This window comes from Bison bison, unplaced genomic scaffold (genome assembly GCF_000754665.1).
Source record: "Bison bison bison isolate TAMUID 2011002044 unplaced genomic scaffold, Bison_UMD1.0 scf7180017864141, whole genome shotgun sequence".
NCBI lineage: Eukaryota > Metazoa > Chordata > Mammalia > Artiodactyla > Bovidae > Bison > Bison bison.
In genome coordinates, this window is record NW_011494713.1 from 3132650 (window position 1) to 3148374 (window position 15725).

At 39.4% G+C, this 15725-nt stretch overlaps 1 protein-coding gene across 3 annotated transcripts in view; it reads left to right on the forward strand.

The window, feature by feature from the left end:
- Positions 1-15725, forward strand: part of FRMD3 (FERM domain containing 3) — a 343072-nt gene that overhangs the window by 179963 nt on the left and 147384 nt on the right. For all 3 annotated transcript variants that reach the window (XM_010840081.1, XM_010840079.1, XM_010840080.1), the window contains exon 3: positions 14273-14315. In XM_010840081.1, the coding sequence (XP_010838383.1) occupies positions 14273-14315 (43 nt within the window). The remainder of the gene's footprint in view (positions 1-14272; positions 14316-15725) is intronic.

Here is a 15725-nt window from a genome sequence, read left to right on the forward strand (position 1 = left end):
CACCCTTATAGCAGAAAGTGAAGAAGAACTAAAGAGCCTCTTGATGAAAGTGAAAGAGGAGAGTGAAAAGGTTGGCTTAAAACTCAACATTCAGAAGACTAAGATCATGGCATCTTGTCCTATCACTTCATGGAAAATAGATGGGGAAACAGTGGAAACAGTGTCAGACTTTATTTATGGGGCTCCAAAATCACTGCAGATGATGATTGCAGCCATGAAATTAAAAGACGCTTACTTCTTGAAAGGAAAGTTATGACTAGCCTAGACAGCATATTCAAAAGCAAAGACATTACTTTGCCAACAAAGGTCCGTCTAGTCAAGGCTATGGTTTTTCCAGTGGTCATGTATGGATGTGAGAGTTGGACTGTGAAGAAGGCTGAACACCGAAGAATTGATGCTTTTGAACCGTGGTGTTGCAGAAGACTCTTGAGAGTCCCTTGGACTGCAAGGAGATCCAACCAGTCCATCATAAAGGAGATTAGTCCTGGGTGTTCATGGAAGGAATGATGCTAAAGTTGAAACCAATACTTTGGCCACCTGATACGAAGAGTTGACTCATTGGAAAAGACCCTGATGCTGGGAAAGATTGAGGGCAGGAGGAGACGGGGACATTAGAGGTTGAGATGGTTGGATGGCATCACCGACTCAATGGATATGGGTTTGGGTAGACTTCGGCCATTGGTGATGGACAGGGAGGCCTGGCGTGCTGCAGTTCATGGGGTTGGAAAGACTTGGACACAACTGAGCAACTGAACTGAACTGAAGAACAATTATATGCCAACAAAATGTACAACCTGAATAAATGGATAAATTCTTAGAAATGTGCAATTTTCCAACACTGAATCAGTACAAAATAGAAAATATGAACATACCAATTATCAATAATGAAAATGAATCAGTAATTAAGAAAAACCTCCCAACAAATACAAGTCCAGGACCAGATGGCTTCTCAGGAGAATTCTACAAAGCATTTAACACTTATTCTTCTCAAACTATTTCAAGAAATCGAGGAGGAAGGAATGCTTCTGAACTTATTCTCTGAGGCCAGCATCACCCTGATACCAAAACCAGACAAAGTCACCAGAAAAAAAGAAAATTACAGGCCAGTATCACTGATGAACACAGATGCAAAAATCCTCAACAAAATACTAGCAAACCAAATTCAACAATACATTAAAAGGATCATGTACCACAATCAAGTGGGCTTTATGCCAGGGATGCAAGGATTTTTCAATATCTGTAAATCATTGTGATACATCACATTAATAAATTGAATAGTAAAAATTATATGATCATCCTAATAGATGCAGAAAAAGCTTTGATAAAAGTTCAGTTCTATTTATGATAAAAACTCTTAAGAAAGTGAATATATTGAGAACATACTTTACATAATAAAAGCCTTATATGACAAGCCCATAGCTAACATTGTACTCAGCAGTGAAAAGCTGTACACTTTTTCTTTAAGGGTAGGAACAACACATGGATACTCACTCTCACCACTTTTATTCAAGTCCTAAGCACATCAGTTGGACAAGAAAAAGAAATAAAAGCAAAGAAAAATGGTAAGGAAGAAGAAAAATGTCACTGAATGCAGATGACATGATACTATATAGAGAGAATCCCAAAGTCACCACCAAAAAACTATTAGAACTAATAAATGAATTCTTTAAAATTGGAGGATACAAAATTAACATATAGAAATCTGGTGTGTTATTTTATACTAACAATAAACTATCAGAAAGAGAAATTAAGAAAACAATCCCATTGACAATTGCATTGAACAGTATTAAATACAGAGAAAAAATTAAAAGCTAAAATACCTACACTCAGAAAACTATAAGACATCAATAAAAGAAATTGACAACAACACAAACAAATGGAAAGTTATAGTGTTATCATGGATTAGAAGAACTGACATTGTTAAAATGACCATTCTTCCCAAGGTAATCTACAGATTCAGCACAATCCCAATCAAAAAACCAATTACATTTTATACAGAATTAGAGCAAGTAATTTTAAAATTTGTATAGAATCAAAAGACCCTGAATAGCTAAAATAATCTCAAGAAAGAACAAAGCTGGAGATATCACGCTGTCATTTCAAATTATATTATAAAACTATAATAATCAAAACAGTATGGTACTGACATGAAAACAGACACATAGATCAGTGGAACAGATTGGAGATCCCAGAAATAAACCCACATTTATATGGTAAATTAATCTATAACAAATGAGGCAGCCATATACAATGGGTAAAAAAAGACTCTTCAATAAATGGTGATGGGAAAATTAGACAGCTACCTGCAAAGGAATCAGACTCTCCTACTTTTTCACACCGTACACAAAAATAAATTCAAAATGGATTAAAGACTTAAATGTAAGACCTGAAACCATAAAACTCCTAGAAGAAAACATAGGCGGTATGCTCTTTGGCATCAATCTTAGCAATATTTTTTGGATATATCTCCTTAGTCAAGGGAAACAAAAGCAAAAATAAACAAATGTATTGTATTAAACTAAAAATTTTTTGCACAGTAAACTGTCAGTGAAATGCAGCCTACTGAATTGGAGCATATATTTGCAAAGATATCCAATAAGGAGATAATATCCAAAATATACAAAGAACTCATACAGCTCAACATCAGAAAAACAAACCAGATTAAAAAGTGAGCAGAGGACCTGAATAGACATCTTTCCAAGGAATACATACAGATGGCCAACAGGCACATGAAAAGCTACTCAAAATCATTAATTATCAGAGAAATGCAAATTTAAACCACAGTGAGACATCACCTCACATCTGTCGAAATGACTATAATCAAAAAGATAACAAACACAAAGTGTTGGTGGGGATATGGAAAAAAGGAATCTCATGCACTGTCGGTGGAGACGTATATCGGTGCAGCCACTGTGGAAAACACTAGAGATTCCTCAGAAAGTTAAAAGTGAGGTTGCCATATGATTCAGCGATTTCACTTGTGGATATTTACTTAAAGAAAACAAAAACACTAATTTGAAAAGATATATATACTCCAGTGTTCATTGAAGCACTATTTACAGAAGCCAAGATATGAAAGCAACCTACGTGTCCACCAACAGATGAATGGATAAAGATGTGATTATATATATATATATAAAATTAAAAAATGAAATCTTATCATTTGCAACAATATGGATGGATCTAAAAGGTATTAAGTTAAATGGAATTAGTCAGAGGAAGACAAATAGAACTTGATCTCACTTATTGTAGAATCTAAAAAACAAAACCAAAACAGACCCATAGATACAGAGAATGAACTAGTGTTTGCTAGAGAGGAGATGGTGGGAGGATGAGTGAAATAAATGAGGGAGATTAAGAGGTACAAACTTCTAGTTATAAAATAAACTATGGGAATATAATGTACAGTATGGAGAATATAGTTAATAATATTGCCATAAGTTTGTATGGTGACAGATGGTAACCAGACTTACCATGGTGATATTTTTGTAGTGTATAAAATTATTGAATCACTATGTTGTACACTTGAAAATTTTTAAAAAGGCAGACAAAAACTAAGTAGGGCTGGGAAATACCATGTTATCTCTGTTTGAGTTAGAAAAAACGGGAAGATATCCAATGTAGGACAGTTTTTCTCCTCTGTAGTGGGAACCTCCTGGGTTTGGTTCAGAATGAAGATAGAAATTAATTTGGGGAATAAGATTTAAGTGCCATAATTATAAAGAAAATCACTCACTAGAGACTTCCAGTGGCAAGAAATTTAGAGCTAAATGTACACAAGCAGGTTTGGAAGTCATTTTAAAGGCAGTTTTTAAGTTCAGCTGAGAGGAGACTGCAATGTAAGTGTGAGTATAGTGTATAACTTAGATAAATAAAAACAGTATAGATTAGGAAATGACAGTTTAAAGAAGACATATTTCTTATTCATTTATGCTCCAGCAGATAGATATCTTTCAAAGTTCAATTGTAATTATGTATTATATGGATGGAGGTAATAATGAGAGTGTCTTAGGCATCTTGGACTGCTGCAAGAAAACACCATAGACCAGGTGCTTAAGCAGGACATTTATTTCTCATAGTTTTAAGAGGCTGGATAGTCCAAGATCATGGTACTGATGGGTTTGTTTCCTGGTAAGAACTGTCTTTCTGGTTTGCAGACAGCTGCCTTCTCCTATGTCCTTACATGGTGGAGTAGAGGAGGAAGAGCTCAAGAGAGTTCTGGTCTTTCTTTGTTGTCTTATAAGGACACTAATCCAATCATGTGGGTTGTACTCTCATGACGTCTTTTGAACCTTATTACTTCGCCAAGGCCTTACCTCCAGAATCATCACTTTGGGGTTAGGGTTGGAGCATGTGAGTATAATGGGTGAGGGCACATTCAGTCCATAAGAAGGAGGAAGAGTTCTAGTGATCTATTGCTATGTAACAACTCTCTTCAAAACTTGCTGGTTTAAAACAGCACAGTTTTATTAAATTTCAGGATTTTGTGGGTCAGGAATTTGATTAGGGTTCAGCTGGATAATTCTGCTCTGCCTGGGGTTGTCTGGACTCACTCAGCCAGTGGCTGGTATGGTCTGTGTCCAAGACATCTTCATTCATGTGCCTGGTGCTTCAGTGGGGGTGACTAGAAGGTGGGGCTTGGGGACCCCCTTCCTCTGCATGTGTTTTCAGGGCCTTTCCACATGGCTTTTCTAGCAGAGTGTTTGGACTTCTTACATAGGTTCCAAGTACAAGTGGAACCATTTACCAAATAAACTGTACAAAAACATTGGATTGATAAGTTTTGGACATGTTGAGTTGGGATGACTATGAGCTGTTGAGGCAGAGAGGTTTGCAGTATAGTTGAAAATATAGATCTGAATCTTAGGCCCTAAAATGAAATGGATCTAAAATTTAAAAAAATTTAGGTCACAGATGGAGATTTTGGGAGTCAATGAGCTCCTCACTATTTTAAGGCCCTGAAGAATAGATTGCAGTGTTAAGGGAGAGAGTATAAGTTGAGAGGAGAAACTGAAAGCTGAATAAATGTCCATATTTTAAAGGATGGTCCGGAAGGAGAAACTTGCAATGAAGACTAACCAGGAACATACAGAGAAGAAAGAATAGAATGAGGGGGGAGAGAGAGAGAGACATTTTAGAAGCATAGGTAGTTACAGAATTCATAAAAACAATGAACTGAAATCTCTGATATCAAGAAGAAGGAAGATTAGAGGACATTATTGCTCAAATGCTAAGAGATTTAACAACAGGAAGACTGGGTCAAATCCTGTCCCTGCCATCTGCTGTTTGTATGACTTTGACCTTAGCCTGTGCCTCAGTTTCTTTATCTGTGAAATGAGGATACTAAAAGCAACTGTGCCATAGGGTTGTTTAAATGCACTAATCCATGTTATCAGTATATATAACTTATCTTTTTACTATTCCATGCTTTAAAGAGCTTGGAAAGATCCATAAATTTGACAACTAGGAGAATTTTGAACTTTAGAAAAGTTTGGTGATAGTATCGTTAAATTTATATGACATGACGGCAGATGTTCCACAGTATGTAACTGGGTACTGATAATGGTAAAATCCATTGTAACAAGCATGAAAGAAGCCCATAATTCCCTTTATGACTGCATTTTGGTATTTTAATGTACTTTAAAATGCACATCAATAAACATTTTTTTTTTTTTACAAACTCTATTATATTTTCAGACCACTATTTGTTTTTTCTTGTACACTATGGATTTCTTGGATGTAGAGCAAGAGGTTGGCACACTAGGGTCAGGATGACACTCATCTGTTTTTGTAAATAAAGTTTTGTTGGAACACAGCTACTTCTATTCATTTCTGTGTTGTCTGTGGCTGCTTTTATGTTCCAATGGCAGAGTTGGAGTCCTGACAGAGACCATATGGATCACAAAGCTTAAAATAATTACAATCTGGTTCTTTATGTAAAAAAAAGGTGCTTTTGCTCTCCTGTTTCCTACAGTGTTTCTTCTCTTGGCAGTTACTTCTGTTTTGCTCATCCCTAGGAACCTAGAAAGCAAAAGCAGTTATGGCTGAAGGAGTGCAAAAACACTATTCCTAAAGCCATGGAGGCTTTCTTACATAGATTGACTTACAAAAGGACAATAACTTTTGAGTATACCTGATCTACAGATATTTTTGTTGCTGTAGATTTTACTGAAACTGGAGTGGAAGTCATTGTTACCAGGAGTGAAATGACTAAGGCCTAGGCTAACTTTCTTATCCAGGACACTGTTAAGGCTGCCTTCATTTTGATGGCATTCTTTTTTTCCCCAGCAAAGGGCTTAGAAATGGCATAAATTGGCTAGCTAACGCAGGGACTGAGTTACTCTGGGGCTTTGTCCAGGTGGGATGTGAGAATCAGGCCATCTTTTCAGAGCAGATTTGGGATTTGGTTACTATTGAGGAGAAAAACAATCTCCTGTTTGGGAAGGTCTATTCATTATTGTTTAAAGCCCGATTGGTTATTTAACACATTTCTCTAGTCTACAGGTTACTTTGGTGTAGAGAACCAAGGGTTTTGAGAAAGATAACAGAGAGGTGTGTAATTTATTCTGTAATCACAAACTGGGTCAGTTTCAACAGAAGCCCAGATTTGAAGATAGCTAACTTTTATATTGTTTACTTTTGGTAGCTTTTTAAAAAAATCTACCAATTTGAAAATCAATCTACTCAGTCATAAATCACCAACTCATTCCTGCCATCTTTTTCTCCATATTTGCCAGAATTAGAAAGTATGAAAGAAATGTACCATTTCTCATGATGAGAAAGAGAAAAATTATCTCTTAGAGCTAAATGCAGCAGCAAAATTAGAAAGAAATATTTGTTGGCAACATTCTCATCTGCTTCAATTCATAGTATATGAAATGTGAGAGCTAAAGGAATCTTAGAGGTTCTGAAATCTGCTACCCCCAACCCAGAAGATAAGAACTGGCTTGAAATGTGGTCAGATTTTCAATGCTGAAAACAATGCTAAATTGGGACCCTTCACAGGGAATTTGCAGCCTACTAGGGCTCAAGCCTAAGGTGAAAGGAATAAAAGAATTTGAGAATTCTTCTTGAATAGAAGAATTTCAAATACCATGGAGGGCAGTTTTGGCTGGAGAGTTAGGGAGGCTGTCTTAGGTTCAGTTCCTAGAAAGCAAATCCTGAGATAAAAATTCCAGTTTTATTAGGAAATGTTCCCAGAAGGAGACTTATAGGGGAGTAGGGGATTGGGACATTAAGAGAAGGAGGGTGGGCCAGGGTATGATGTTAGGCAGTCATAGAGAGAATAACTTGGGCTTAGTTCCACAGAGGAGTTCAGGAAGAGTGTAGGTCATGTCTTTGAGTTGTCCTGCCCAAGGGAATAAGGAGTATTTATCCTCCCACATCTGTCATTAGTTGTTGTTGTTGTTCAGATATTCAGTTGTGTCTGACTCTTTGTGACCCCATGAACAGCAGCATGACAGGCTTCCCTGTCCTTCACTATCTCCTGGAGTTTGCTCAGACACATGTCCATTGAGTCAGTGATGCCATCCAACCATCTTGTCCTCTGTTGCCCCTTCTCCTCCTGCCTTCCATCTTTCCCAGCATCAGGGTCTTTTCCAATGAATCAGCTCTGTGCATCAGGTGGCCAAAGTATTGGAGCTTCAGCATCAGTCCTTCCAATGGATATTCAGGGTTGATTTCCTTTAGGATGGACTGATTTGATCTCCTTGCAGTCCATGGGGCTCTCAAGCGTCTTCTCCAGAACCACAGTTCAAAAGCATCCATTATTAGTTATGAGCTGACTTGCTGTGGGATGGTGGAGGTGGGGGTGTGTGGGATATTCATTCTTCATCCTGCAATGGATTCCAGTAACCTGAGGGCAGCCTTCTTTAAAAAAAAAAAAAAGTTAACTGTTGTATAACTAAAGGGAAAGGGAACCTGGGCTGTGCCTTCAGACACTCTTCCTGCAGACATCTTCCTAATACCTTCAACTCATGCTAAGGATGCCTCCTCTGGTTCATCTTTCTGTCGAAGCTCAGTAAGTAGAATCAATGATTGGGTATTACCTTCCTTAGTCTTTGAAATTTTTATTCTAAATAAGATTCGAGGAAATGAAGGTTTCAGCCACAAATTCAGATATTTGGTTGGCAGGTTTTCGTTGCTTCCTCTCTCTAGGAATATCAGTTTTCAGCAAGGGAACAGACTTTAAAAGATCACATATATTCCAAGTAGCAATTGAAGGGAAAATAGCAATGTGATAAATGTTCTAAGCCTTACATCTAATTACCAAGCACACCACAACATGGTTGTTATTTTCTCATGGGTGTGTAATCCATCTGTACATGCAATCTCAGCAGGAGGTGTTGGTATAGTACAGACTATTTCATTGTCCAACTCCTACCTCTAAAAGGAAGGATGAAAAAATGAAGGCGAATTATCTGTTCATGTAGCACAGAAGGCAGGTGGGGTGGGGAGGGAGAGAAGAAAGTGACAAATATGGTCTCACCGAGAAGGCCTATGTCACCAACTTAAGAATCTCTCTCAGTGAACGGGAGGAAGATCGGAGGGAACAGCTGGTGTTTATTCAGCCTTCACTGTGATCCAAACTCTGTTCTTAGAGCTTCTAAGTGAGTTAACCCACTTAAACCTCATATGATGCTATAACTGAAGAAACAGAGGAACTTGATGGAGGTCACACCACTCACTAGTAAGTGGCAGAGCTGGCTTCTGAATCCAGGCCTGCTGGCTCCTGAGTCAACCTGGATGCCTGGCTAGATTTGTCATTGGCCTGTTATGTATGAGATTCTTCCTCTGGAGTCTAAACTACATGAAATCCACTTTTATTCTCTGGATGATGTTTGGTTCTTGTCTGACTCTTTGCAACCCTATGGACTGTAGCCCGCCAGGTTCCTTTGTGCATGGGATTCTCCAGGCGAGAATACTGGGGAGGGTTGCCATTTCCTTCTCCAGGGGATCTTCCCAACCCAGGAATCGAACCCATGTCTCCAGCAAGTCTCCTGCATTGCAGGCGAATTCTTTACTGTGAGCCATTTTCTGGATAGAGTTTAGCTATTTCTTTGCAACTGATTTTTAAATAGTCATGTACTGTACAAATGCATGTGAAAATTTAAGTTAAAGCATCACAGTTAAAATGGAAGTTGTGGTTTCATGGTTTTCTTTGACTGACAACCCTAAATTCCTATTCTCTCCCTGTAACCCACCTCACTTGATCAGTTTAGCATCATTTCAGATGTTTAAAAACACATTTAGATGCTTGTGAAGTCTTCTTTGAAAATATATGGTACTGTTTTGTACTTTTTATTTTAAAAAGAGAACACATTAGTCATATGATACTATAGTTCAGCTGCTGCTGCTGCTAAGTCGCTTCAGTCGTGTCCGACTCTGTGCAACCCAATAGATGGCAGTGCATCAGGCTCCTCCGTCCATGGGATTTTCCAGGCAAGAATACTGGAGTGGGGTGCCATTGCCTTCTCCGATCATAGTTCAGAGGGTCTTGAATTGTCTTGGTTTATGGCTCTTTCAGTATCTTAGTAATTATTTCATGGTGCTCTAGGTCAAAAGAATATTTAACAGTTCCATCTAGTGAGAATTAGATCCAAACAACTTAATAAGTATTTATGTCCTAACATAGCCATTATGGCCTTAGTAGCCATTCAAAACATTACACACGTGAAAATAGTATCCAGTTCATTCTTAACCATAATTACCTACTAACTGGCAGTATATGCCTGTTGGACACTTCATGGCTCTCAAACCTTGGGATCAGATCAGACACTGCCACACTCGTTGCCTGTTCTACACCAAATTCCTAATTTGCACAGGACTTTTTTTTTTTTTTTTTAATCACAGCAACCACAGGAAACCCAACTTTGGAAAAAGTATGACATTAAAAGGAATTTAGTGGGTGCTAATACTGGGACTGTGGACCTCCCTGAGCTCAGGGTTTGCACGGAGTCCAGCAGATGTCTACTGTGGCTGTGCTTTCCTGTGCACAATTTGGGAACTAACTGTGGTCATGGTTATAAATTTTGCAGTTCACTTTTTTCATCCTACACTTTGCCTTGGGGATTCAACCATGTTGCACATAAAGATCTACTTCCTAGAAAAGACTGCCACAGAATCTCCCAGATTTTATTTACCCATTTTCCTTATTACGGCCATTAATGTTATTTCTAATATTTTGTAATTTTATATAATATTTCAGTGAAAATCCTTGTTTCATTCCTCTTCATTCACATGGCCAAATTAGAGTGAAGGAACTGCTAGGCCATAGGCCAGTCAGGTTTTTAAATTTTAGTGAAAGTGTTAGTAACTCAGTTGTATCTGACTCTGTGATCCCATGGACGGTAGCCCGGCAGGATCCTCTGTCCATGAAATTCTCCAGGCAAGAATACTAGAGTGGAGAACCATTCCCTTCTCCAGGGGATCTTCCCGATCCAGGGATCAAACCCAGGTCTCCCGATCTAGGGATGGAACCCAGGCAGATTCTTTACCATGAGTCATCGTGGAAGCCTTTAAACTTCAGTGCATACCAATAAATTGAGCGTGACCCTCTTTGAATAAATGATTCCCTAAAATTCCTTAAAGCGTGATTACTTCTGGCTTATTTTTCTTAGAACTCTATACCCTATGACTATCCCACTGGGGAAGAATAGTTGTTTTGGAAATGTATGTAGTAGTTAAATTTTAGACAAAGGTAATTGAGAAACAAGGGCAGGATATGAGTAGGCTGAGAGGAAGAAGATAGGAACTGATCAGAAACTGCTGGGCATATTATGTAGGACAATGAGAAGGCCAGATCATTTATAGTAATTTATGTAGACCACAGATGGTAAATACCTCACAGGCATGCCTTAAATGTTCCCTCCCCTTCCATGGGAGACATAGCCAATCCATCATGAATGGCAGACATAACCAATCCATCATGACACTCATTCTCCCCAAACCTTCACCCAATCTTGAGTTCTCCTCACAACCCTGGAAGATTACCATCAACTTTTGTGAGTGCACAAAGTGAAATTTGCCTGTCATCCCTGGAGGCAGTGAGAAGGTGGGAAGATAGGTTGAAATTCGGCAGAGAAGGGCTAAGGAGTTTAAAGAATGCCAAGCAAGGAGCATGTGGATAACTTATTTACATTTCAGACTCTGTTCACAAAATGACTGTATCCTCCTCTGTGAAACAATAGCAGTAGGTATTGATCTCAGGCTGCTATTATTTGTTTTCATGCCTTAGTTCTAAATTATGCTATGTATTTATTTATAGAAAAGTAATTAAATCACCAGAGACCCCTGTTATTATTCTTTTCATGTGTCCCATATATTGAAAAATGTGGTCTCCCAATTAAACTGTACTTATTAAATAACAGTGACAATATCAGCAAACAAGCATTCACTGAATATTTTTCACATGACAGGCACTGTTAAGCAACTTACATGTATTAATTTTTAAAATCTTCACAACAACCTTACAAGGTAGGTACAATTACTGTTCTAATTTTATAGTTGTAAAACAGAGACCGAAAGTAAACATTTTGTAGCTAGTAAGTGGTATAATCAATACCTTTCTCATTGTTCAATTTTAACTGTGTAAAGTCCAAGCATAATTTCTGATTAGAAGGAGATAACCAAAAGTACAGTGATGGTTTCCAAGGGCTGGGAGAAAGGGGGAAATGAAAGTTAATGTTTAATAGGTATAGAGTTTAAATTTTACAAGATGAAAAGAATTCTAGAGGTGGATGGTGGTGATGGTAGCACACCACTGTAAGTGTGTTTAATATGCCAAATTGTACACTTAAAAATGGTTAGGATGGTGAATTTTATGTTATGTATGCGTGCGTGCATGCCAACTTGATTCAGTCATGACTGACTCTTTGTGACCCTATGGACTGTAGCCCACCAGGCTCCTTTGTTGGGATTCTCCAGGGAAGAATACCGGAGTGGCTTGCCACACCCTCCTCCAGGGGGATCTTCCTGATCTGGGGATCTTCCCGATCCAGGGATTGAATCCACATCTCTTATGTCTCCCATACTGGCAGGCATATTCTTTACCACTAGTAGCACCTGGGAAGGCCCATGTTATGTATCAGTTCAGTTCAGTCGCTCAGTCATGTCCGACTCTTTGCAACCTCATGGACTGCAGCATGCCAGGCTTCCCTGCCCATCACCAACTCCCAGAGTTTACTCAAACTCATGTCCATCAAGTCAGTGATACCATCCAACCATCTCATCCTCTGTCATCCCCTTCTCCTCCTGCCTTCAGTCTTTCCCAGCATCAGGGTCTTTTCCAATGAGTTGGTTCTTCACATCAGATGGCCAAAGTATTGGAGTTTCAGCGTCAGCATCAATCCTTCCAATGGATATTCAGGACTGATTTCTTTTAGGACAGACTGGTTGGATCTCCTTGCAGTACAAGAGACTAAAGAGTCTTCTCCAACACCACGGTTCAAAAGCATCAATTCTTTGGTGCTCAACTTTCTTTATAGTCTGGCTCTCACATCCATACATGACTACTGTAAAAACCGTAGCTTTGACTAGATGGACCTTTGTTGGCAAAGTAATGTCTCTGCTTTTTAATATGCTGTCTAGTTTGGTCATAGCTTTTCTTTCAAGGAGCAAGCTTCTTTTTATTTCATGGCTGCAGTCACCATCTGCAGTGATTTTGGAGCCCAAGAAAATAAAGTCTCTCACTGTTTCCATTGTTTCCCCATCTATTTGCCATGAAGTGATGGGACCAGATGTTATGTATATTTTACCACAAAAAAATAAGGGAAAAAGGAGTTAACCAGGGTTCCCAACATAGGTTGGTGGAATTCTGGCCAGAAACAAAGAAATTTGCTATATTAGTTTGATTGTGCAACAGGTCATGGATGAATGCATGGTTTTCTGGCAGATTCTTCATTTAGAAGAATTAGATTTAAATAGCCAGGAGACCCCATTTTTCTTTAAAGAATGCAAAGATCTGAAACCCTAGACTGGAACCTGCTGACTGGACACTCAATTCTCTAGTTCCTAGGAAGGTAGGGAGTGTTCAGCGAGGAGAATAATACATTTTAGAGTGAACTGGCCAGTGGGGAAGCCACAAGCCCAAGGTTAAGGGCCTCTGCACTAGAAGTGCATAGAAAGCTGGCGTCACCATTTCTTCACTTTGCCATTTCTTTGGCAAGTTCTTTAACATCCCAAGCCCCAGATTTCTTGTCTGTAAATGGGGTAGTAATGATGGCTTATGGAAACTCTGGCACTTGGTGAACCCTCAACAATACTAGCTCCTAATTCAACTTCATGGCTATGTATTTACATCAAACAATAGGGATAATACAGAATCCTGAGGCTTACTGGATCCTGCAAATGAGATAAACTGAGGTGTAAGTGCTTGACTGATGGTAAGTTTCCTCCTCTTCTTTTGTCTCCAGTATCTAGCAGAGAGAGGGTGCCCCATAAGTGAGGACTCCCAAACATCTTGATGGATACTCAGTGGCACCCCTCTTACCATCTATCTATCTAAACTTCTGGTGTATAAAGTGATGCTTCCTGATATTCCTTAAGCAGCTTCAAGGGCATCATGTTTTGTAACATCAGAGGCTGCCCTGGTGTTGGCATGTCAAAGTGACCTTCACTCATGGTGTGGAGAGAGCTGGTTGCTGGGTCCAGCATTGTGTCTGCTTCAAATACTTATCGGTAACATGATTCTGAGCTATTCAGGATTTGGAGCTTCTTTGTTTTGTGTTGCAGCTGATTTTTCTTCTTGATGACCTCAGGCCTCTGAAATAAGATGTTTAAAATAATTTGTTCCTCCCTACTGTGAAGGAAGAACTGTCTCTGTGTGTGACAGGGCTAATGGTGGCTTGCCCCACTGTTAACTTGAAAGGATGGTGCTGGACTGTGACTCTTAGAGGTCACGGATGTCAAAGTCTTTAGGCATCTGTGGCTTGCCCAGAGCGATGGAGCTCAAAGAATCACCTAGGAGCCAACTAGAGCCACTGGAACATCCCATTTAAGTGCATATTTTCTCCCTTGTCCTTCTCTCCTAGCAACTGCATGACTCAAATACTACTCAGAAAGTATTAATTCTCTGTAATTTATACACTTGCCTGTGATATTATTACTGCCCAATTGCTCATGTTGATCTTCAGAGGGTGGAACCCCAAGGAATATCTATGGGGAACTGAGGCTGTACTTTGGAAAAAGAATATCTTTACTAAGTTCCTTTTATTAAGTATGCATCACATGGTCCAGCCATTTGACCCACAATCTCTGCTTTTTTTCTCCCCAGCACTGGCTTGAACCTAACAAGTCCATCTCCAAGCAAATGAAATGTAAGTGTCAATCTGTGGGTTCATTTTTGCTTTGAAATGTCCAATGATAGATTCTGTTTCTTTACAGAGTTTCTCCTGCCAAGAAAGAAATGGATGAAGTTAAAGATCTGGGGGTGGGGGGACTTCTCCCTCCCCATGAGCTGTGTAACTTCTCCTCTCTTATTTGCTGGCCTTGGTGCTCCCCATGGTCACTATTCCTAGAGGCCTGTGTCTCTCCCCCTCCGCATCATCTTACCCTCATGTTTCATGTTCAAACAGGGGCACAGGTGCCTAGTTCCCCTTTGATTGTGGGGTTTGCTAGTAAATGGTTCAGGGTGGAAAGTCAGTGTTGTGGCGGGGTGGGAAGATAGGCAGGTGTATTTTGAAATTAAAATCTTGCTGATAACATTAATGAAGATTGAAGTATTCTTGTCCACCCTTCAAGCTCCCCAATATACTTTCCTGAGTAATGTTTTCAAGCTCTGGTGTTGTGACCTGCCTCCTCGCCTCCCCCGATGAACTCTTGGAAAAGTTGGCTTGGGAAACATCTCTGTAGTGCATAGAATATCTGGCCATCCACTTGGGGGCATTGTGAATAGGGTGTTGACTGCTGGTCCTGGATGGCATGATGTTTTGTCCTGGTCACCTGTGCCAGGCTGTAGTCAACCTGCTTTTATTTATGGTTTAGAGGAGAACTTCTGAAATGCACCTCAGAAATTCATTGCCTGCCCTGGAGTCCATTTATCCCTTCATGTCAACTTTCCCAGGGCTCTAAAATGTGGGTGATTAATCAGTTTCTCATCAGAGATCAGGTTAGCACATATTAGGTCACTAGTCATCGTTCAAGGGAGTCTTCTTTTTTTAATATGAAGAAATTATTTGAGGCAAGGTTTTTAAGTAAGAGAAGGAAGAAACTGAATTATGATGGCAAACTGGTAACCAACATATCTATTCCTTAACTCTTTCCCTTTACCCTCCTGCCCTATCCCTTTTCTGTCCTCACTCAGACCTCTGTCTGTCTCTTCCCTTTCTTCTCCTTTCACTCAAGAATAGACTCTGTCTGGCCAGTGCAGGACTCACAGTCAGCCGGGCGGTTCAGGCTAGCACCCAGAGCTGCTGTGGGCAAATGATGCTGCAGAGAAAGGGCAAGAAAGAGGTGCAGGCAAGGGGCAGCAACACATGGAAAGTTCAGAGAAGTCAGCCCCTTGAGGTGAGGCTGGAATAGAGTTGGGACAAGCATCCAAGATTAAGTAGCAGGACACAGGTACCAGGGAGCTCTGTATAGAACGACATGCAGGCTAATGAGAATAAACTAATTTATCTGAGAAAAAACTAGCTGATCCTTGGATAACCCTTAACTACTTTATCACTTAAAATTTTAATATTGTTTTTATATGTTTAAGAATATTTAGGCAAATTTCCAGTAAAGTT